The following is a 24,194-nucleotide window of genomic DNA, read 5'->3' as shown; positions in this document are numbered from 1 at the left end:
CGTCCCTTCATAGAGAGAAAGAAAAGAGACGGAGGGGGGCTGCGGGGTGCCTCTAGGAGAGCAAAAGCAAGTTACCAAGAGCGAGAACTTGTGCTGCAACAATCCTCCACTCTTCCTCTTCTCCTCAGGACTCTGGGAGCAGGGATATTCCTCCCCTTCCCCCCCCGCCTTCCCACCCCCCTGCCCCCCCGCACAGTTGGCGCTAGCCCAGACTGTGGTCAGCCGCCTTTATTATTACTTCATTGAGACAGAGAAATCCTCTAAGACTTGCATTTTGGGTGGAGGGTGGGGGGTGGAGGGACGAGAAGGAGGAGGGAAAAAAGGCAACATTTGCTGCTCATCATTTTCACTGCACCGCTAAAGTAATTGCGCCCCCCTCTCTCCTCCCCGTCCCTCCTCAGCTTGGATTTTTCGCCTATATCTACAGCTCCAGTAGTATTCGACATACCTTTTTTTTTTTTTTTTTTTTTTTTTGGCAGCTCTGATATTCCACTTCGCTTCCCAAATCTTCGCGCGTTGCATGTTTGCAATTCGGTAAATTTCCCCCCCCCCCCCCCTTTACCCCTTGCCCCCCCAAACTCCTCAATCTCAGCCCAGCCGCTCACATCAAAGCGCCCGTCCTCACTCACAGTGGCCGCCACTCACTAATGGGATTGCAGTGTGCCTGGCTCTGCTGCTGCAGCCGCCGGAGGGAGAGTCGCTGCTGCTGCACCTCTTCGCCGACACTCGCTGGGTGCTGAGCCGCGGGGATGATCAGGATCTTCCCGGATTTCAGCGTGCAGGTGACGGCGGCGGCGGCCGGCGGGGCGGCCGGGGGGGTGCCGGCGGCGCCGGGCATGGGGAGAGCCGGCGCCGCGGCCAACGGCAACCCGCAAAACGTCCAGGGCATCACCTCCTACCAACAACGGTGAGCACCGACTGGGAGAGGGGTGTGCGGCTCCTCTTGAGGCTCCCTCACTTGCTTTTTCTTTGTGCTTTTGTGTTTCTTTGTTTTCCTTTTTTTTTTTTTTTTTTTTTTTTTTTTTTAATCTCTTATTTCTGTTTGTTGGAGGGGGGAGAGCTTGGTTGGAGGGGAGGGTGTATTTTTCTCTTTTTTTTTTTTTTTTTTTTTTAATACAGCATCTTTTAAAATGCACTGAGAAGTAAACACAATCTCCTAGTTTTGTCCTGGATGAGCTGTAAAGCAACAATAAGAAAAAAAAAAAAAAAAAAAAAAAAAAAAAAAAAAAAAGAAAGAAAGAAAGAAAGAAAAAAAAGTGAGACCCCGGCGTCTTAGCTTGGCTGCTGCAAAGTTTGGGATCCCGTCCGCTCATCCTTTCTAAAGAGGAATTTCTCAATGTCAATGCCTTGTGCAAATCCCAGTGTGTGGCAGCCAGGGGGATAATTGATCATGGTATGCTGATTGATAATTTTCTTTCAACCAAGAATGAGTACCATTTTCACTTGGGATTGCACACTTGCAATTCCACATTGTAGTTTTAACAGTTTTAGCATGTCACCTGTTACTACAGGGAGATATAGCCGAAACCTTAAGTATACTCAGCACTGTTATTTTTTTCATCTTAAATGCATTCTAATGCAAATGCAGGAAATTCACAGAGAGCGCCTTTAGGAAGCAAAGCGTAGAAAGTTGGCAGTAAGTCATCATGAAGTTTAAAGACGTTCCCCATTTGCCCTAACAATTCATCGATATATGCTGATACTAACATGAAACTTAATTAATTACCTGACATTTCTTTATGTTTCTAGACCTGAAGTCTGAATCTGTTAGTTTGCTTTATCATAAACTTATACTCGTAGCCGAATCCTCAAAAAAAGTAGACGACAACAGATCTACTGAAATTGGAACAAAACATTTACATTTCTCTAAATGCAATAAAAAGGGCGCTGCCCCGAGTATCTTGCTTTCCACTATTGCATTAAATTAAATACCGAGAAAAATGCTGTATAATCTTAAACGCCCAAACTAAACATCCCTATGATGTAAAAGAGAAAAAAAATTAGGAAGCTTCAGCATAATATTTCAAACTTAATTAGTTTAGGAGCCAGATTTAGATAACTGACCATTGCGTGCTCTATCATTCAGCAACTTTTGTGTTGCTTCCCATAGTTTTGATGCCTGTGATACAAAACGTTTGATAGTAACTTTTGTAGGCTTTATCAAATGAGAGTTAATAGGGAACTGATACTCCTGAAGTAAGCTCTGACGATACCTAAGGACGTTCTTAGCTAAGAAATATTTTAAACTAAGCAGGAGTCTTGTTTGCTCGAGCAAACACACCAATTCTTCATATACCCCCCCCCCCCCAAAAAAAAAAAAATCTTGAATGTGAGAGTTATAAAGAGTAGATTAAAGTTTCTTTCTTTTTATGGATTCTGTATCATTTTTGTCACTTCTAAAATATTTAAATTACAATGGAAACTGACGGACACTTTAACGAGGAAGTACAGGCAGCAATCACAATAGTTTAGTCTGTGAAGTGGGGAAGTCAAGGGTCAGAAATGTCAGATTGGCTTTTAGACAAATGAAAGAGATCTCTGGAGACTTTAAGTTACACAGAATTATGTAGACAAGGCAGCATACAATTTTTTTAGTACTTCGCGTTTAATAGTTTGGTTCTATCAGTCTGCAATCAGGAAGAAGTTATAAAAGCAATACTTCTCTGACAAACTACTAACACCTCTAATCCAAACAGTGCTTAATAGATATCCAAGTACTTTTACTATAAGGAATCCAGACCAGTCTGGATGCCTCGCACACTAACCTACGAGAGGAAACATTTATGCACTTCTTCCAAATTTCACTCTATATTATGGATGAAACAGCATGGTTTACGTCGAACGATTTTTCTCCGTGCTTTCTCAAAACGCTTAAAATACGGCAGACACGACACCTCCTTACTCTATTGCCACAGCCGAGGAGACACCTGTTAACTTTTTTTTTTTTTTTTTTTTTTTTTTTTTTTCCCCCTCAATTCGGAGGCGAGCAGACAGGAGTGCCGGCCGGGAGCGGCATCTGCTACTTTGTATAGGCAGCCCCCCCCGCAGCCCCGGGTGCCCACCTTGCGGCCGCCCGGAGCGCAGCGCGGCCCCGCCCGCTCCCGCCGCGGGCTCGCGGCTCTCGAGGCCCGGCGGCCGCCGCCGGCCCCGCACGTGCGCAGCGGCCGCGCGAAGGCCGCACGTGCGCGGCGGGCGGCGGTGGCCCCGAAGCGCGGCCGCGTCCCCGGCCCCGCGCCCCGCGCCAAGTTACGCCGGCACGGGTGCCTCCTGCGGAAGGAAATCCTTCGGCCCCCGGTGCGCGGACGGCGCCCGGCAGCCAAACTTCCAGGTGTTTTGCTAACTTCTTCCCCTTGGCTGTGCCCGGAGGCTCGCACACGTTCTTGGCCCCCAGCCTCCTCCCCTCCCCCCAGAAAAACTTTTGGAGTAGTCGCGGAAACGTTTCTCGTGAATAAATGCGGCCGACCTTCGGGGCTCGTCCCTTTCCCAAAGGAAGCCCGTTGGATTTTCCCTGGGAGCAGGATCAGGCCCGGGCATTTGTACTTCCAAGGGAGCAGCAGAACAGCCACAAAGTTACCTTGGAGATGAAAAGCTTTTAGCTCGCGCTCTCCCGGGGACCTGGAAGGAACGATTAAGGTAGCGGTTTCTTTTCCCCGCTCCTTTACTTCATGATTAGTTTCATAATCTCCAATAAAACCGCGTGAAGTGCTACACCCTTTGCCAACAAAGCGGGTCGTCATTCTAAGTTCACATTTCCAGCATTATGCGTTTTTATCTCGCTGGTACCCCATGCCCACTCTCAGGACGTGCGGGCGCGTTCTCGGAGGTGTCTGGGGGATGCTCGGGTTTCCCCCCGGCCCGGCCCGTCCGGGCTGGATCCGGACACACCCGCGTACGGCCCCGTGGGTCTCAGGGCCCTCGCATACCCCGGCCCGCTGTTCCCACCCGAGCCCGTCCTCCACTGTGGAAGCCCACGGTTGACACGCTGCCTGTGCCCGGTGTGTTCCCGCCGCGCTTCTGCGCCCGCGGTGTTGTAGTCCCTGCCTCCCTCTGCTCCTCTTCGTTGCTGGAGCCTAGACTCCAGAGGAAGAAAGTGTGCGAAACTGCAACTGAGTGGCGTTGTTGCGCCGGCAGCAGAGGCTGTGTCCCCTGCACGCAGAGCGGGAGCGGAGCTGGGAAAGCAGCTGGAAAATGCCCAGGAATACTTTCACAGCGGTCAAGCTTGGAGATCCCTGACACCCCTCCTTCCCTCCCCCGCCCCCGCCCCGCTAGCCCGATGGCCTGGCACCCCGCGTAGCCCGGCCCGCGGGCGCGGGGGTGTGTGTGCGAGTGTGCGAGAGAGTGCGTGTGCGTGCGTGTGTGTATGAGAGACTGTGCGTGTGTGTGTGTGCGTGTGTGTGTGTGTGTGTGTGTGCGTGTGCCGCACCTGCCGGGCGATGCCAGCGGCCGGGCTGCCCGCCGGGGCTGCGCCGCGGCTAGCTCTTCCCGCCGCCGCCGCCGGCCGCCGCCGCTGCCTGCGCTGGGCATGTCTCTGGGGCCGGCGGGGCCCCGGCTCCCTCCGCTCCTCGGCTTATGGACGGCGGCAGCGGCAGCAGCAGCGCTAGCAAGCAAGCGAGCAAGCAACCTGCACCAGGACTGCGCGGAAGAGTGGGAGCCCGCGATGCTTTGGCCTCAGTACTTTTCCTTAGCCTGTCTGGCTAACCGGGGCCATTGCTGCCGCCGCTGCTGCTGCTAGACACACAACACACACCAACATCAGGAGGGGGAAAAGTAAGGGAGAGAGGAGAAAAAAAAAAAAAAATCCCAGGAAGATGGCGCCCACCAAGCCAAGCTTTCAGCAGGATCCTTCCAGGCGAGAACGGTAACACTTTCTCTTTATTGAACCTGCAGCAGCAGCAGCAGCAGCAGCCGCCGCAGCAGCGCCGGGCCGGGCCAAGCCGCCGGCGCCGGGGGCCGGGGCTGGCTGCCATGCCGGGGTGGGGGGACCTGCCGCCGGCACCCGCTGCTCGCACAGCCGGGCACCGTGAGTTCCTCCTAGTGCGCACCGCCAGCCGCACGCACACACACATACACACGCACACACACGCACACACACGCACACACACACACACACACACACTCAGAACAAGCCGCGCAGCAGCGGCCCCGCTCCGGTGGCCGCACCGCCGCGGCTGCCGGAGCCGGTGCTTGGCGGGGCGCGTTGTGGAGCGGGCGCGTGTGTGTATGTGAGCATGTGTGTGTGTGTGTGTGTGTGTGCGTGTGCGTGTGTGTGCGTGTGCGCGGGAGCGGGAGGCCCCCCCGGGCGGCCCCCGCCGCTCGGCGGCCCTGGGGCGCCGCGCCAGGCCCGGCGTTCCGGGCGGAGGGGCCGGCCCCGCCGGTGCGGTTCAAGTGCGGCTAGGCCGGAGCGGGGGGGGCACGCCGCCAGCTGCGCCCGCGGGGCTGCCCGGGCCGGCCCCCCGCCCCGCCGCCGCCGTGCCGGCCGCGGGTGCCCGCGGCCCCCGGGGTGGGCAGAGCGGAGCCGGTGCGCGGGCGGGCGGGGAGGCAGGGAGGCGGTGCGCGGGGTCCGGGGAGGGAGGCGGAGGGTGATCGCGCTGCCCCCCCCACGCTTGGTTCCCGGCCCGCCGCCTGCCCCATGTACTTTTGTTGGGAGAGAGTGCTTGTGATTAATGTGCTCTGCTGGTGACACGAATTGCCCGTAGCGGATTTGTTCTAGTAAAGTGAATCTTTCTAGAAGTGACTGGTAGGAGACAAGAGTACAAGTTCATGTGATGTTACTTTGTGATTCTCACAAAAGTATTCAAAGCTCCATTGCTACACTGCGACGAGATACATGCCCAGAAGAAGAGCAGCCAGAGGTTTTGGGCTGGGCTCTTTCCCTCCCGCCCTCTTTAGCGTTACAAGTGAACTTGAGTGTGAGGGGTGAGGAAGGTTCCCGGCTAGTTGGAAAAATGGAAATTACCATTTAGATAGCCTTTAAAAGTAGCTGGATCATGTGTTAGTCGGTTTGTATTTCATAGCAAAAATAAGTCTGAAAAATATTTAAACAAAAGAACTTCAGCCTTAATTTCATACTTGCATATTTTAGAATGATCAGCTTTTCTAGTACAACTTCCAAACCCCACAGAATTTGTCTAAGTAGCTGTGCCATTTTCCTAAGAAAGCAGACTGCGTGGTATAAAAAACCCATACATCTCATATTCACCACTGAAGTGTTAGTGTGCTTGTCTTAGATGCATTAGCGTTAACTGTTGCACTTTGACAAGGCTATGTTGATATGTAGCAAAATTAGGAGATACACGTAATGGGAAAACAGTGCATCCCAGATGTCAATGACTTAACTACAGATTTTCATTTTCAACTATAAACATTTTTTTTTAATCTTCATTCCAGTGACTGCAAAGGTGTTTCTACTGTGTTAATAACACTTAAAGCAGCAGGTTTTTCTCCTGCAGAATTCTTTGTTGGAAAAACAATTCATATGAATAGGTCCTGTTCCCCCACAACAAACAATTCTGCTGTCTTCTTTTTGAGAATGTTACTATATTAGTGCTAAGTGTATTTGCCAGCATAGCTTCAGTAATCTCTCCAGCAAGAAGCATATTTGTGTGCCATTTTGGGAATTTCTCTGAGATAGGAATCTTCAAGATAGAATTAATTTCTAGGGGAAACTTCATAGCCTGTGCATGAGTGCTTTCTTTATCACCTGTCTCCATTTGGCATTCGGAGAAGGTAAATCAAAGTGCGCGATTTGTTATTCTGCTCCACTTGAGAGCTGAACTAAATAACACTTGGTCTGAAATTCTGATTGAAGTTGTAGGAGGATATACTGTATTTAATTTAATGCCCTTTAATAGCATCTTCTTGTTCAGCTCTGATGCTGTCATTTTAAAGGTTGGATCGGAGTAGTTTTTCCCTGTAGGGAGTGGGAGGTGTAATCATTTCAGGGGAAAAAGGTAGTCTAAATTCCTAGAACACTAATAGCCACAAACTTGGCCTAGTGTCCAAGAAGTTGTTTTTACCCTTAGGGTTCACTTTGTTAGCTGTACAGTGCTCTGGATAGTTTAGGTATAAGTATTGCATGTAGAAGTTGATGACATTTTTGTAGCAAAAATAATGTTAGTCTGTTTATTCCTTAAAGTTTTGGAGAAAACGGATCAATGCTTCAATAAACAGATACTGATGTACATTTTATTAAAAGTTGTGTAATGTGCTCATGAAGTCTTGCATGTAACTATTTTAGCTGTCTTTGTACACATCCTTTCATCTGTAGGAACCAAGATATTTGAAATACAGGAGCATATCACTTACTGAAAGGGTTTTGCAGTCTCTTAGCTACTACTTCAGTAAACTAGTTCTCAGGATTAAGAATCCTCTAAATTAACTTTATGTACATTGTTTTTTTAGGCTTCACTACCTCAAGTATTTAGGTAGATTGTGTTACATTTTTTTTCAAGCAAAAAATGTGCTTACAAAACAGATGGAAAAAGTAGTAGTCTCTGATGTAAACAGGCACTTGAATAGTTTTGAAACTTTTTTCACCTGTTTAGTTTCTTGAAAGGATATATGAAAAGTTACAGACTTATATTTGTTCGATTTTCTTTTAAACTGTGAGTCTTAGCAAATTTTACAGTTACAGCAACAGTTTAGTTTTTTCAGCTGTGTGGATATACACTCAAGAAAATGAAATAGACGGAAGTGTCATGCATATGATATGCCAGCATTGATTTGTGTAGAATATCATAATATTAGAGTGCTATTGGTTTAAAGTGAAAGAGAAAAAACCTTTATTTTGGCACTTTTTCTAGAGCATGAGCTTAAACATAGCAGTGATAAATGATGATATGCATTGTCTAACACTTGCTTTTATATAAATAGCTCCAGAAGATTGCTTAAATGATAATCGAAAATATGAAATAGGGTGGCCTTCATATCACAAGGCCAAGGGTCTACAAATGGAAAAACTGAAATAATGAAATATTTCCAAGGCAACAGACTGTCAACAAGAACAGTAATGCATGGGCATATCATAGAGCTAGCAGAGAGGATATTAGATCTTATAGCTCTAGAGCCAGGAGTTATAATGACCTTTATTAAATAGAGCCCTCCCACATTACAACAATCTTTCTGATTTCTGATTTATGGATTAGCAGTCATACTACTCTTCATAATTTGAAACATTCTCCCACCATATTTGATTTGCTGCATTTTTCTCCACTGGAATCATACATTATTTAGGGCTTACATGAGAGTATTGATCAACAAAACTTATATTAGGTATTTTCAGTAACTAATGGGATTCTGAATAACAAGGTTTTGTCTGCAGCACCATTTTTACATTCTTTACAGCACAACTGTTTTTTTTCTTACAAACTATATCCAGTTAGCTTGTTTTCTAACAATTTGATGGCATTACATTCTAATGCTGTACTATAAGTAAATTACAAATAATTAGAGAATTTTGTTAACAGATTAGTACAACACTCGGACCCATAGGTGTTTTTAAGAGAATATGAGAATCTATTGTCAGTACCCATCTCTTTTTATTAGCATTTCACTTGAATTTCAGAGTCTAATATACTGGCAATTTCAAATCACATTTGTTTGAAACTTGGCACACAAGTTGCCAGCCCAGATGGGAATTTTACTGCGAGAGTGATGTAAAACAGTTGTTGAAAATTGACATTCTAGGTGTTAGTTTCATCACCATACTTCCTAAAAAGTAAAGAGTGTTTAATTTTTTTTTTTGTTTCATAAAATGATCTTTATAACAATATCCTCTTTATTGGAAAATGTATTCTAAGACAAGAATTTTGAATAACTGATACTGATCATGAAAACTAACTGTTACCATTTTATTAACATTTTTGGAATGATTCTTCTCTCATCGAGGTCAGTAGAATGAAGCCATTTAATCAACGTAGCAGAAATTCATTTGTTAGCAATTAAGTAACTGTTTACTGTTATGAAACCATTCCCTGAAATCTCATCTCATCTCATGTGAATAAGCCTTACATTCAGTTATTCCATCAGATCAATTTTATATTTTTATCAGCAGTAGCTCTTGCAGGTATAAAAGACCTCATCTTATGTTTTCAGCATAGTCATAGCATATTTTAAAATGAATCAAACAAACTTGTTCTGCAGGATGTCACCCTGGAAATTTGTTTACATATCCTTAACATAGGATATTTTTAAGGTACATAGCAAAGACTGCATTTTCACCCCCGTCGTTTGTTTCTTTGGTCTGTTTGCTTATGCTTAATGTTTGGCTTTTTTTTTTTTTTTTTTTTTTTTTTTTTAAGAAGCTACCAAAGATTTAAGGCCACGAGATGAAATGTTTTGAAAATTAATTTCAAAAGAATTACATTTTTTCAGAATAGGCAATTTCTTTCTATGTAATATTTATAAGGCTACTGTATGTTATCTTTAACATACAAAATCCCATTAGTGTGAATGAGGTGTGCGACTTTTTGTTTAATAGGACTTTGCATAATAAGGATAATTTGTAATAATATTGTATTTTGCTGCATAAGAAGATGTGCCATAGTAAGAATATAATAGTTGCTGCCATGTCTTATATGACTAGAGCATTGTTCTGTGACTAGCTCGAGCAGTGGTTTTGCAATACACAAAGTCCTAGTCAAATGAATAGGACCGTTGTGCCATTCATTTGAACAGGACTTTGAGTAGTACAAATATTCGTTAATTTTGTATGCCACAGAAGTATATTACACAGGACAAAGAAGGTACAGTAAGGGTAGGATAGTATTTGTGTCTCTAACTTGGCAGAACTGGACCCTGTCTTTGGGAGAATATTAAGTTCAAGTTGTACCTTAATCTTTAGAAAAGTCCCAAATGAAATTATGTACACAATTAAAGTATACTACAGAGAATCACAAGCAAGGATAAAAGTATTTTTAACATATAATTCAATAGATGTGAATTTTCCCTCAGAGAGATCGCAATGACAAATATACTTAGTGAGAGCAGAAGTGAACTTTGCCTGTGTTGTAAAATGCAAAAGTCTTGAGATTGTCAAGTAAAAACAGAGTGATTCTCAAGGAGATGCTGATCTCAGCCTGCTGCAGCTAGATACTGAGAGTTATGCCAGCCCTTACCCGGCACTACATGCAGGCGAGAGCCAGGCACGTTAAAGAACAAGTGATATGTTACAAAGAATTTGAAACAGATTACTGAAAGCAGAGTTTTGAAGATTTTCTTGCTAAGGTTATTTTCCCAGACTTTCTTGTATGTTGCATTTTGGACTTTCACTCTTCTGTCATGTTCTGTCATTTGTCTGTTCTGGGGAACTTCTCATTGATGTCATCCAATGTCTGAAGAAGACTTTAATATTAAATACTGAGTATTTCTGTAGATATGCTTCTTTATTTGGCTTCGCATGCTTCGAAAGGTCTGAAAATGCTGTTCTACATGTTTTACTGATGAGATAGTTACACACAAAAAAATCTTGAGAACTAGCAGAAGTGGCAAAAGATTTCAATGTTAGCATTAGGAATAAAATTCCAGCCCCCATTTTGACTGTGTATTCAAAGATTACACTGCCTTCATTAGAGGGATTTACATTTCTTTTACAGGCAAAACCTCCACTGAAATAAAGTGCTTTCAGAGAATGGCTTGATTGCAATTTAAAATTAGCTGTTAGCTTGATGTATAATAGAAGTTCAACACTTATGTTAAATAATTTAAGTGGAAAAGTACTGTTCCATTACCTGCAGGCATGTTAGGTTTACATATGTATATAGTGAACTTAGGGGATATATAATCAGAATAATATATATATATATATATGTAATCTATGATAATGTCCCAGGGGCTTGGATATTCTGAAGAGCCTGTTGGATTTAGGCATTCAACACATACTGCATTTTAGTGAAATATGGGCACCTAAATTCTATAAGCTCCCTTTGAAATACTTGCCTGGGAATTTTGTCTCCAACAGAAATTTAGAATAGGCTTCATTAGATATTACATTGTTTTAAGCTGAATTTTATTGTGCAATGAATAGTCTTTGAACAGTCATTTTGGATGAAACCCTAAAGGGTTATGGTTGTGCTGAAATTTAGGCACAGAACTGTATATTTAAATATCAGAACTCTATATTTACATATTAGAATAGGGGATGGGTGTGGGGGATATTCTTTCCCTCTTGCTTAAATGCCATGTTTGAAAGTAATGTGCAAATTCACATTTACAACCAGTTTACTCACACCTAGGCTTATATGAGTTAGGTGCCAAAGCTGTAATTCATTTAGCAAAAGTATAGTATATCGAATTTTAGAAAAATGTTTGTTAAAAAGCTGGTTTTTTTTAGAGATGATGGGAAGCAGAATTTGTTACTTTGTGGGAAAAAAATGTAAGTGGGCAGTTTTTACAGGTCAAGGTTGAGGTCAATAGAAAGAACTGAGTGACTGGATCTGCACAGTGCTGGCAGCACGATTAAAAAAGGGAAAAAGTATTGAAAAAAAAAAAAAAAAGAGAATAGCTGCCAGTGGTACTTATCCTTCAACCTTCACAGCTGGAAAAAAAAAGTAGCTGATTTTATTTGTCTGATTATAGTTAGATGTAGGATTGGCATGTTTGCTTCACCTTTGCATAAATTGCTAACAGTATGGACAGGAGGTTCTCGAAAAGAACTGCATTTTAAAAAACAAACCTGTTTTCTCTTGCTAAGTAACAAACAGAAGATGAACATAAAAAGAGAAACAAATACTTTTGGCTAATTTATCTATTTATTCCTTCTGAGCTGCTGTTCAGTTTTACAACAAAACTTGTATTTCTTGGGAGAAATCAAAACTACAGTAATTTTTCCATTGGGTGAATGAGCTAGATAAATGGTACTCAAGTAGTTGTTTGCAAAATCTAAGTAGTTTACTAAAGTATCTTAATTAATTGGATGTTCACTTTAGTAGTGAGGTTTCCTGTTTGTAGGCAGTGCTCTGTAACAGGAACATATATTCGATACACAAATGATACACATGGTTTCAGAAGGCCCATATTTATTCAAGATCTATTTTTACTAAACAACTGTTTCAGATTAACAAACAACAGGAAATAAATGGAGGTGACAGAAAATAGACTTCAGATGAGAAGCATGATAGAAAAGACACAGCTGATTCCAGATCTGTCAAACATATATGCTGTTTCTTTTATCAATCACTCTATTTACACTCAAATTTCTGAGCTAAGAGATGCTGTCTTTCCTTTTATTCCTTTTTTTCTATCCTGGTTTTCCTTTTCATTCCTTTTTAATAGGAAGAAAAATGCTTCTCTACAGAACTACACTTTTGAAACTGATATTCCATGCTTTTTAAAAGTAGTATTTCAAATTTTTTTGTATCACTTCCAAAAACCAGAACAGGAGACTGCAGGAAGCAGCAAACATTGCAAATCTCCTTTACTTTCCCCCTAGATTATTTGACATACTGAATGTCTATCTTTAGGACCAGCCAGTATTTAGATTATGGATTTAGAATTCCTTTAGGAGTGATTCTTTAAAAAAAAAAATGTTTATTATGGTACTACTGCAAAAAAAAAAAAAAAAAGTTCTATTCATGACTTGTTTCTTTTGGAAATTATAATTTATTGCAATATTTGTTCAATTCAAATAGGAAAAAACCGCAAAGAGATTAAGGGAAAAAGTGTGTTTTAACTGACAGAAAATGGAAAGATACTTAGCCTAAAAGGCTAAATTAGAGTTCTTCAATATTTATTCTGCTTCTTACTAATTATGAGGAAAACTTTAAAGGATTTTCCACTGACTTATATACATGTATACTGCAAAGTGTGGGCATATGTTGTATATTAGATAGATACAGAATATGTATTTGCTTGAAAGGAAATAATTCTAGTTGCTCATCTTCAGCAAGCTACGTCTTACTTTATCTAAAGTTAATGTGAATACATGTACTGGAATGGAGATTTTCTTTCCCTCTAATGCTGTGAGCAAAAAGTAGGCTCATCTTTTTTTTTTTTTTTTTTCCTTTATTTCCCCCTCTTTTTTTTTTCCTCCTCATTTTTATTGTTCTGTGTAAATGTAATTTGTTAATCCTGTGAAATTTGTCATAGATAAATTTGCTTGGATTATCTTGTCACCACCGTATCTGCATTCTTTTGTTCATTGCTTATTCATAATTTAACAGTCTGGCAGTGAGCCTTTTTGGGATGCTCACAAAAGATATATGACCTCTACCAGCTGCTACTATAACCTGCAGAATGCACAGCAAGACATTAGAAACGTGAGGATTCCTCTACTGATTAAAGTGCTCTTCATTTAAACAGTCTGTTCATGAGAATCTCAGGAATCTTTGTGGGTAGTAGTCTTGATTTTTCTTTTCTCACAAAATAATTTCTAACATTTTCTTCTGAAGGGAAAACTAACATTGAATCTTAAGATGGTGATGCTTAGCTCTCAGATGGACTAATGGAAATTAAATCCCTCATTATGTATGCCTGTGAATACATAAGTGTGTATGTGTATTTACATATTTTCATATACCTGTACCAATCTCTATCTATGCATGTGTATATATATATATATGTATTTTCTGCAGTTTTACAGTGGGAGAAATTAGTGCCCATGTGTACTATTTTAAAACTAACTCATCTATTAGGATATTTTTCACCACATATTACTATGCAGTACTAATTTACAGAAGAGTTATCCAATTTAACCCTGCTTTAGCCCTAGTGTCTTACAGACCCTATTGTGTAAATACTCAACATTATACAGTACATGAAAGACATTAAATATAATGTTACTTGAAGTGTAACAACATTTTAGATTTTCATTATTCTCCTGACTCAATTTAGCATATAAATTTTTCCCTTCTTCACTTATTTTTTCTTTTTATCTGCCGATCAGCTTGTGAGTAATGGCTAGTTTTTGCCTCCCCTTTGTGCTGGCACATGATTATAGTTCAAAATAATTCATTGCTAATCCATGCAGTATTGGTTCATCTCCATCACTTTGTTTTGTGATTAGAGCCTCGGGCCTGTAAGAACGTCCTTCTGCAGAGTTTTCTGTCCTGATTTTCTTTGACTGCATCCCATTTTTTTAAGTAGTTCTATCATTACTGTTCACCTACCAATCCTATTTAATTTTAAAAAATGTATCAGTTGAAAGAAATTAATGCTTTGTGGGGTTATTTTTCCAGGGTTTATGAAAAATACTTGTTTTCCACTGCAGTAAGTCTCCAGCAGTGGTGTGTATAGGTCTTGGTTCATCTCAGCTGATGATGGAAATCTGACTTGAGTTTCTCATTTTTCCTTAGCAGTCTGAATTTCCTCTCTACTTATTTACATTAGGTGCCTCAAGAAGTCCAGAATCTTAAAAAGAAGCACTGTTTCTTTCTCAAAACAGACTACAATAGAATAGAAATTACTGTCTTGTCATTTTCAACACAGTATTTCAAGCAGAGCTGGTCTAAAATAAAGCTGACAGAGGAACTTTTAAAATATATAGGGCGTGATCCTACTATGATCACTCTGGTTGAAGTTACTGTTTATTGGGTCAGATATGAACTGATGTGACACTAGAACTGGGCTTATCTGATATAATGATATTGTAACTTTATCAGATTTACATTACATATTTCCAGATTTTGAAGAAAATCCATAATTTTATTTCACATCAAAAGATGCTAATTTTATGAAGAAGGTCATCTAAAAGATTTTTCAAGACTTTGTTTCAGCATTGAGTAGTCCTGTGTTCCTTTTAATAATTACTTTCATCTCATTGTAGCTGTGTGTTTGAAAGTGTAGGTCAATAAGGATGATCGCATTCAGAATTTCATGATCTGTGTAGTGGAACAAATTGAAAGCAAAGCCTGTATCAATCACTGTGAAGGGAGGGTTAATTGTTACTGCTTCTCAAGCCTCTGGACAGATAAACCAGTAATGAAATACTTATTGCTCTGATATGTGAATGGTTAAGGATGAAACAATGGAAACAGAAGCAGTCTTAAAAGATAACAAAAAACCAAACCAAACCAACCCCCCCCCCCAAAAAAAAAAAAAAAACCTAAATAAAAAAAGGCAAAGAAAAAGAATATTTTGGACTAAAGTAAGATACTGTATATGCTGTGTATTAACATTTTGAAAGTAATTTTGTTTTCATCTAATAGAGCCTTCTAGGAATGGTGTAAGACAGTAGAATGTATAAGGTTTCTAAAGCAGAAATAAAACATGAATTTTACTGCTTTTATTATGCAAACAATTTAAAAGGTTTTACGTTAAGCCTGGACCTTAGGTAAAAGTAACATTTCTACATGAAATGTTTTCTTTTCTCTGTTTTAATTTGTAGTACCTTAAAGTGTTTATTTCTTTTCTTTCTTTAAAAACACAGCTGTATTTACTAAATCAAGTATGTTTTGTTTTCATGTGATGTTGTTTTAAAGCATTTTGCCTACAGTGAAGCAGGACTCTAAAAGAATGTTTAAAGATAGAAGCAGAAAAATAAAAATAAGTGCAAAACCAAATTACGATACTACAGTAAATATTTAACTATTTCTAGATTGTGAACTTAACATTTTAAACATCTGTTAGTTACTTATATGTTGAAATATATGCAAAAATATTTAGCCAAATTGAAGTCTTAGGCCCATGACAATCATCTCAACACAGTGGGTAGTTCTGAAAATTAATGAGAATGATAATACTGTAAAGACTGTTCCAGAGTTTGCCCAAATTCATTATCTAAGACTCTTGTTAAGAACATCTCAAAGAATTTTAACCAGGAAAATATATTAATGGTTCAAAAGCATTTTTCAAAATGGTGATTTATAAAAGTATAATGGAATTATATATGCAAGAGCTGTAGTTAGAAACACAAATAACACAGGAGCAGCACATTATGAAGGAACATTTTCCAATAGCTAGAGTACTTGGCTTTCATTTTGTCCGTAGGTGTCAAGGTTTCCTTAACAATTTATATTTTGAAATGAAGGAAATGAAATAGTGTAGGCAACTTATAAAAAGAAAAAAAATTTTATCTCCTTGTTAGCTACTTAATGAGGCCTAGAGCTGTTTAAAAGCTAAGCAAAGTAATTAATAATTTTAGAACTTGTATAAACATCTTCTAGCACTTTGAAACGTCGAAAAGCACTTTCAGGAGGAAGGGTGATGAGACACATCTTTAGATTTCTCTTCAGAATGTTAAGAATTTCCTGTTGCCTGTTTCCTGATGGGATTGACGCAGCTGTGTATCATATGGAATGAAAGAGGAACCAAGTGCCTGACTTTGTTTTATTCAAGTCTTCACTTAAGAAAATGTATGTGTTGATTTTAGCTCTTTTTTCAACACATTGCTGATATGAATGCTATACACAATATTGTCCAAATGGGAGCTAATTACAATTAATTTATCTTTTTTCTAAGGGACAGAAAATGTTAATAAATAAAGTAGATCAGTAAGAATGGTGGTGGGTTTTGGTTTTTTTCCTTTTTCTTTGCTGTGTGCAATGAAAAAGAGAGAGCTTGGAAGATTACTGTTATTTCCATTTGTATTTTCAGAAGTGGTTGGTGTATAGAAGTATCTGTGAGTATTTGCATGTGCACGTGTCATTGTTGGAAAACAAGTTAGTTTATAGGGTTTCTTACTCATTTTGGCTGTTGTGCAATCACATAGCCCATCTACAAAACATCTTTCATGGGAGATGTGAATGCAAAATAGAGAGGAATAAGAGGATCAAAAAATTAAGTAGTAATTTTGTTATAGTCTGTTCCATTTCATGGACCAATTCTTCAAAGACAATTCAGGGTGGGAAACTGTACTTGTTAAATTTTTTTAGTAATTTCCTTCTCTGGCAAGAGAAAGCTTAGCAGAAGATTGCAAATGTGGTTAACTGATCTGGGAATGGGTCACAAAAGGCGATGCAGATCCATAGCAGTGGGGCCGCCCTTCCGCTTGTGTCCCGGTTCCTGGTAGAGCCTCGTAAAACTGTGTGCTACTCACTTCCAGTTGGAATTCAGAATAACTCAGGTCAATATGATCTTCTCAGAGGGCTGTATAAAGCAATTTCAGTTGCTAAATAAAAGCCCTGGGCATTGCAATACTATGAGTAAAGCAGCTTCTCAGCATCCTACTACGGCCCTACGCTACTGAAGCAGAAACAGGCAGAGCGCAGAGCGCGTTGCAGCGAAGGGCAGTAGTGCTAAGGGCATGCTGAAAGGCAGAGCAGAGGCACATGTGACTGAGCGGGGTGATGGCACTGGTCACTTCTGAGACTATCTCTCCAAGCAAGATACAGACTTCTAAAGATCACTTTAATAATTGTAAATTGCACTTTAAATTTTTAGCTTTGATTCTCTCAATCTGCCAGCCAGCTGTGCAAACAGTTGACCATGTCCCTGTTCTTTTTGCCCTGTGACTTCTTGGCAAATGTCATCTTTCTGCTGCTTTTGGATACTGTGATCACTTCTTCAACACATCCTTTGGAGGATCTTTCTCATTCATTACCCAGCTTTGTGTGGGAGCTCTGCAACATGTTGTCTCTCAACCGCCCCCTCTTTCCCCCCTTATTCTGCTCTTCATCTTTGCATAATCTTATGCAGAAAGACAATTTAGATATAATCTCTTTGCAGATGATTCATAGACTTATGCTATATCTATCTCAATGAAAATGTAGTCTTACTTCTCTGTCATCTCCTTATGGCCTATCTTAGATTCCCTTAGTCAAAACAGATCTTTCAGAGTTCTTTACAAGCCCTCCATCTACTCTTCAACTTAACACTGCTATATTGCCTGTTAGGAGAGGTCTGTAATTTGGCAGTCTCACTGATACAAACCTCTTCCTCGTAGCATAGTAGTTAAAAAGGCAAATAGATTATTTGGTGTGAGTAGGAAAGAAATAGAAAAACAAACTGAAAACAAGAATGCCAATCCATAAATCCAGTGTGTGAAATCTATCTGTGGTGTGTATTTTTGTTTTCATTATTTCAAAAGGATGCTGTAGTTTGAGATAAGGGCATAAAGGCTGATGAGATAGATGGAAGGAGTTTGTCAGAGATAGAGTTAAAATAAAATACTTCTTCTTGGAAAAGAGATGACTGAGCAAGGCCTCAAGAAGGTAGTTGGGGAACAAGTATACATTAACTTTAATATTATGAGAACAAGGAAACATTCAGTGAAATCCTCATGAAGCAGTTTTAAAACATTTAACAGAAGTGGTAGGGGTTTTTTTTGTTGTTTTTGGGGTGTTTTGTTTTGTTTTGTTTTCATGGCTTTTCTGTGTGCCTCCCTTCCATCCTACCATGTAGCATGCAATTGAATTGCTCAGTGGAATTCCTTGCCAAAGGGTGTTTTAGAGGTCAAAATACAAACAGGCTCAAAAATGCATCAGGCATTACTCTATTACATCTTTGAGGTGCTGCTAAATGTGATGGTGATGATGCAACTCAACTTCAGGAAGTTTTTTCACAGCTGACTGCTGGATGCTGACATGGAATATCATGGGAAGGGTTGCTCTTTCTCTGCTATATTGTTTTTTTTTACTGACCTAGTGTAACTTGTTCTATTCTGAAGTTCTTTGCATTCGGACTGCATCAAAGTCTTGCAGGCTTTTTCTGCCTAACATTCCTGCTGTACGCTTTTCTGCCCATTCTTCAGTAAAACGCTCATCCTCACTACCATTGAGAAATATTTTTTTCTCCAGTCCTATCTATCCAGAATTGTCTTACAGAGATCATTTTCAGAGTGACAGACTGTCACACTGACCATGTCTTTTTATGTCCCCCCTACCATCTCTTCTCTGGTGCATGAAATATTAGTATCTTGCCCTAAGTTTCAAGTCCTTCTTTACCCAGCTCCATCATACTATTCACCTTTATCAAGGTTTTCCTTCAAGCTGTAACACCAGCCCTGTTGCCCGTTTACTATTTTGCAAACACACATTAGTTTTATGCCTTATGCTTGGACTAGAATTCCTTTGTAACATCACTTTTGGATTCATCTTTTTTCCCCGAGTTGTTCCTTACTTGAAATGCCTACAAAAGCATCAAGCTACTTTTAACTAGATATAATTACTGGTGATGCTAGCTGCTGTCATCTTACTGCTTCTAAATATTTTCCTATCTTTTATTTGATACTTGGTCTCTAGGATTTTGGGGGCCCAGGGCAGGGATTTTGTCCTATGGTACTTGGTTATGTGGTGGATGTGTTAGTACTACTGTTACTGCTGCTACTATGAGTATTTTGTCAGTGTGCTTGGTTGATTTGGGATGATGAGTTCCTGTAAGAGAAGTGATGTCTTTTAAATGTGTTAAGGTGTGAAATTTTTATGAAATTCAGAGGAGATGGAACAAATTAATGACAGAGTAATCCACTGAATGTTACTAAATACATATTTATTTGAGGAAATGCACTGAAAATGATTGGAAGGAGACTTTGGGTGCGTATTACATATGCTGTCACTTTTCTTATGTTGTTCCTTGCAGCTGCTGTTGATGATTATTGGAGATGAGATACAGGAAACACTGGTCTGACCCAGTACTCCTGTTCTTGCATTGTTATGTAGAATGTTTCTGGAAGCTGTAGCAAGTCTCCTTGGTGATTCTCTCGCTTAGAAAATTGTTGAAGAAAATGGTCTCAGTTAAATAGTTTTGGCTACTATAATTTTCAGTGCATTTCATGAATGGATATGAGATGTGTCACAGCTTAATTACCCTTCCTACCTAATGTGTTTTTATCTCGTGTTGATATGATTAAGGAAAACCTTATTTGGACTGTATGGACTAGGCATCATACCATACAATGCCTAGGAAAAAAAAAAAAGAGTGCCTGCTTTGAAGAGTTCATAGTTTTAATTTCTGTTTATTCTTCATTTGTTGGAAAGGGTTTTCTGTAACACAATTAATTTTACACTCCTATTTGAAGTTTTATTTTTTTTATGATCAAGGAAAGTGCATATTAAACAGATTGAATTCAGCAAAATTAAATGCTTGGATATTATTTTTGCTTGGTGAAACCCCAGTGGCAAAAAATTAATTGTGGTGCTGACTTGAATATTGCAATGAACATGTGTGAACTTCAGCATGTATTATACTTTTACACCAGGATGCAGGCTATTTTATACATGATAAAAATAAACAAAATCAACTAGTAATGATATGGGCATTAGTTTAAAGGACATGTAATCAAAATATGCATTGATTACTTTTGTCATAGATATGCAATATCAGACCCATATAATTTCTGTATGTCATTTTTTGAAAAAGAACTGATTTGGAATAACTGTTTTCATAAATATTCATGTTTGTATGTTAGCAGAGATAAGTTATCATGTATGCAAGTTCAATTAATTGAATGTTCAAGTGTTTGAAGTCATGTATTTCAGTTGTATCAATGTAGACTTGGCACTACTAGAAAGGTTTCAGGTTTATCTAGGTAGCTGCAGGTATACAATTTGCTCTTTCTTGAGTTCTAACTTGAAATAATTCCTCTTGTGTTGATTTGTTTAAGGAAAGGGAGGTGAAAGATAAATTGTGGAATGCTGTTCATCAGGAGGTTGGTATCCATAACTAATTGTATAGTAGTGGTTTGATAACCAGGTCTTTAATCAGGAGGAGAGATTTGGAGAGTTCCAGAAGGGGGAATTGAAAGTTAGGTGGGCACATTTCCTGTTACTTTGAGAGGGAAAATGGTAGTTGTATTCTAGAAAATCGTAGACTTCTGTGGAAGATAAATACAACTTAGAAACCTACAGGAATGTGTTGGAAAGAGAGTGAAAGGAAGCTGGATTTCTTCCACAGCAAATTTGGAAGTGTAGGAAACAGTTTCATTTCTTTTCAGGTTAGAATATATAACACCAGTCTCGACCAGGACCTGATTTTACTGTATGATGTCATCATAAGAGGCTTAGGCTATGACCTGCTTCAAATGACAAAAGAGCTGAGGTTGGCAGGAACATCTGGAGATCATCCAGTCCAACCCCCACTGCTGAAGCAGGGTCATCTGGATCAGGTGTCCAGGTCTGTGTTAAATTAGGTTTTGAATATTTCCATGGATGAAGATTCTACAGCTTGTGGAATCAGTTGACCAATTTGCAGTGTTTGACCACCTCATGGCAAAAGAGGTTTTCCTACAATTCAGTTGGAGTTGCCTGCATTACAGCTTCTGTCTTCATCTCTTGTCCTAAAACTGTACACATCTGCAAAGGGTCTGGCTCCATTTTCTTTGTAGCATTCCACTAGATAGCTGTAGACAGAAATGTCTTTATTTCACCTCCTGTGCTTATGGATGAACAAACCCTGTTCCCTCAGTCTCTCATAGTACATTGTGTAGTGCAGTCCTCTTTGTGTCTTGGTGGCTTTCTGCACTGGCTTGCTCCAATAGGTTCCTGTATTTCTTGTCCTGGAGAGCCCAAAAGAGTCACAGGTGTTGGAAAGAGAGGGGCACCTGCTGCATGCATTCTAGTTAATACAGCTCAGTATTGGCCTTCTTTGCTGCAAGGCTGCACACTAATGAGGCCCAGCACAGTCCTGAGATGTGATGTTTTGTGTGGAGTACACCAGCTCTGAAATTTTAGAGCTGTCTAATATGAAACACTGATTTTTTGCATGCTAGTGCAGTATAGTGAATGCAAACTTTGCAAGAATAATGGTAAGGATGGGTCAGTAACAGCAGTAATTTTGAGTGGCTGAACAAACTGATTAAAAGATACAGCACACAAGACAGTCAGTCTTTAACTGTGATGAAGTTTGTTATATGTGATACTAAATATTGTGTAATTGAGTATATTGAGTTTAAGGGATAGAAATTCACCTGCAATGAAACAGTGGGAGTCTAGAAAAGAAAAATTAAATTTGGAGTATTTTAAAATGTTGGGGATCATAATGGATATATTATGATTATAATAGAGATCATAATAGATAGATCATAAAATTATGCATGTAGCACAGTCCATAGGTAATGAGTATCAGTTATTTTCTACATGGAAAAATCACAGGAAGGTACTAATCAGAAGTCTTTTTTATATCCAAAATTATGCAAAACTGTTTCCAGTTCCAGTGTTCTGGGAACTGTGGAATTTTGTTTGTTCCTCTACTACTTAACATTGTGGACAGGATTAATCAGAAATGGAAGCATGCTACAGACATTCTTTAGCATCAGTGGTTCATACTAAATTCAGTGTCTGCATATTTTTTTAATTGCTTATAAGCTGTGCCTTGGGCATCAAGAGGGCTCCTGCCACTTGGGATTTTTTTATGGTTACTACAAGTATATTCCTAAGTATTCTGGAAGAAACCAAGGAAGTCAGTTCTATATTGCAGGTGATAGGTAATTTGAAACACGTGTGAATTTTTCAGAGGTCCAGTGACACTGAATCTTTAAAAAGAAGTCCACTGGAAATGGAAATTTAACAGGAAGAAAATGGGATGAAAAGTTTGTTTCTGCATTAGAAATGGGTGCATGAGAAAATTGCAAATAACTTTTAGAAACTCATAAAAGCTGAAGCTAGTGACATTTGGTTAGCTCTATCTGATGTGTCTCTAAGAGATATGAGGTGCTTCAGGAATGGAAGAAACAGGATTAAATATTAAATTTTCCCTCAATTGTGCAGAAATGTTTTGCATCAAGTTGGCCATATAGAAAAGCACAAAATAAGTAGATAGATAATTTTTAACAACTGCTCTGGACATTAAAAAAGAGCTCCTGTGATCATTCACCACTTCAAAGCCTGATTTTTTAACCACTTTTACATGTCATGTTGATGCCTATTGTTTCATGGAAATAGAATTATTACAGAAAAGAAGTTCTTGTTTTGTGGTAGCACCAGTCTGCTGGAGAAATGCCTACTGTTGAAATGGGCAGCACGCAGGTTTAAACATTATTTTTTAAGGGGAGCATTTTGTTTTTGAAGTGAATCATAAAGGATTACACTGGGTGCAGAACATATGAGACCACTAGCCATATAATTAGGTGCAGTTTCCCTCTGCAGTCATATGATTTCACCGTTTCTTTCACATGTTAAAGGGCTTGCATGTCTGGTGCTTGCTTCTGTCCTTACATTTGAAACGCTGTGCTTATTTGTGGGAGGGCAGAGGGCTGAAAAGAAATGAAGAAATTCTCTGGGAAAGCTGACCTTGGTAAAGAAGGGAATATCTTCATGCTCACTAAGGAACTGGGCTTCATTTGTGAAACAGAGGGTCCCAGATGGAATCTCTCAGGTGAAAAGCTACCTTCTAAGTAAAAGTACTGTGGAGTCTTACCTAGTTGTACAGAGCTGCACAGCTTTTACTAGAAGGACTAGAAAAAAGTACTGAAAATTTGTCACTGTAAGCTGATGGCTGGACTGAGGGTAAAAAGGGTCTTTTGATCTGCAGGAGAAAGAAAGGAATGTTAGTTGGTGGGGGCAGCATTTTTCTGGAAATCTCTTTAGCTTCCATTTGGAATTATTTGGGACTGTATGTGGTGTGGACACTTCTTTCTTCATCTCTTGATCCCACGGGCTAAAATGTCCAAGGTATCCCGATGAAGGTGTATCTGGCTGTGCAGTGAGAGCACACCTGTGTTGCAGGTCCAAGGCCAGAGGCTGTGTGCCCATCCTTTGGTGACATGATGGGGATCTCCCTTAAAGAGCCCAGGACATGGGCAAGGATGACGTCTTATGTCCATTGAATGGTTTGGGGAACTGGATTGCTGTCCAAATACTCTAAACTCTTTTAGTGAAGGTGAAGGCAGGAGGCAAGATCAGATTTGCAATGCTTTGTCACAGTAAGTATTCATGTATAGAAAAAGTGGAAACAAGGATGTAAAGTGCTTTGTGTTTCTCCCTCAAAGCAGTGGGGTGGAAAAAGGTGGGAAAGGCTGACCAGGCATTACTCGAGAGCAGGGCAGAGTGCAAACAGGAGACCAAGCCTGAACACACACTGCTGTCCAGCAGCTGGTGCTTTAGGAATCTTGCTTTCACTTTGACATGTAAAATATACTATAATCAAAGTCTGAAATAAGCACCTTTAAAAGGAAAAGAAAATTGGTATGCTTTCTTGCTTTTTATGACTTGATGCTTTTTTGTGTTTTCCATGACTTTTAAATTAGAGGGTGAAGCCAGAACTGTCCTACAGGTGGACATTACAGGCCCAGCTCCTTGTTGGTAAACATTTGTCATTGTGGTATGCAACGTGCAACTACTTTTATTTAATTTGTAGAATTATTTCAGAGCATAGTGAGCTAAAATCAT

At 40.0% G+C, this 24,194-nt stretch overlaps 1 protein-coding gene across 1 annotated transcript in view; it reads left to right on the top strand.

Annotated features, from left to right (window-relative positions):
- The first annotated feature begins 297 nt into the window (after window positions 1-297).
- Window positions 298-24,194, top strand: part of NPAS3 (neuronal PAS domain protein 3) — a 597,494-nt gene continuing 573,597 nt past the window's right edge. Inside the window, exons 1-3 of the mRNA XM_053980939.1 lie at window positions 298-362; window positions 480-534; window positions 632-907. Coding sequence (XP_053836914.1) covers window positions 750-907 — 158 coding nt within the window. The 5' untranslated portion in view covers window positions 298-362; window positions 480-534; window positions 632-749. The remainder of the gene's footprint in view (window positions 363-479; window positions 535-631; window positions 908-24,194) is intronic.

The sequence above is a fragment of the Vidua macroura genome, chromosome 6 (genome assembly GCF_024509145.1).
Source record: "Vidua macroura isolate BioBank_ID:100142 chromosome 6, ASM2450914v1, whole genome shotgun sequence".
NCBI classification, from domain to species: Eukaryota; Metazoa; Chordata; class Aves; order Passeriformes; family Viduidae; genus Vidua; species Vidua macroura.
This window is presented reverse-complemented; position numbering and strand designations above follow the sequence as displayed.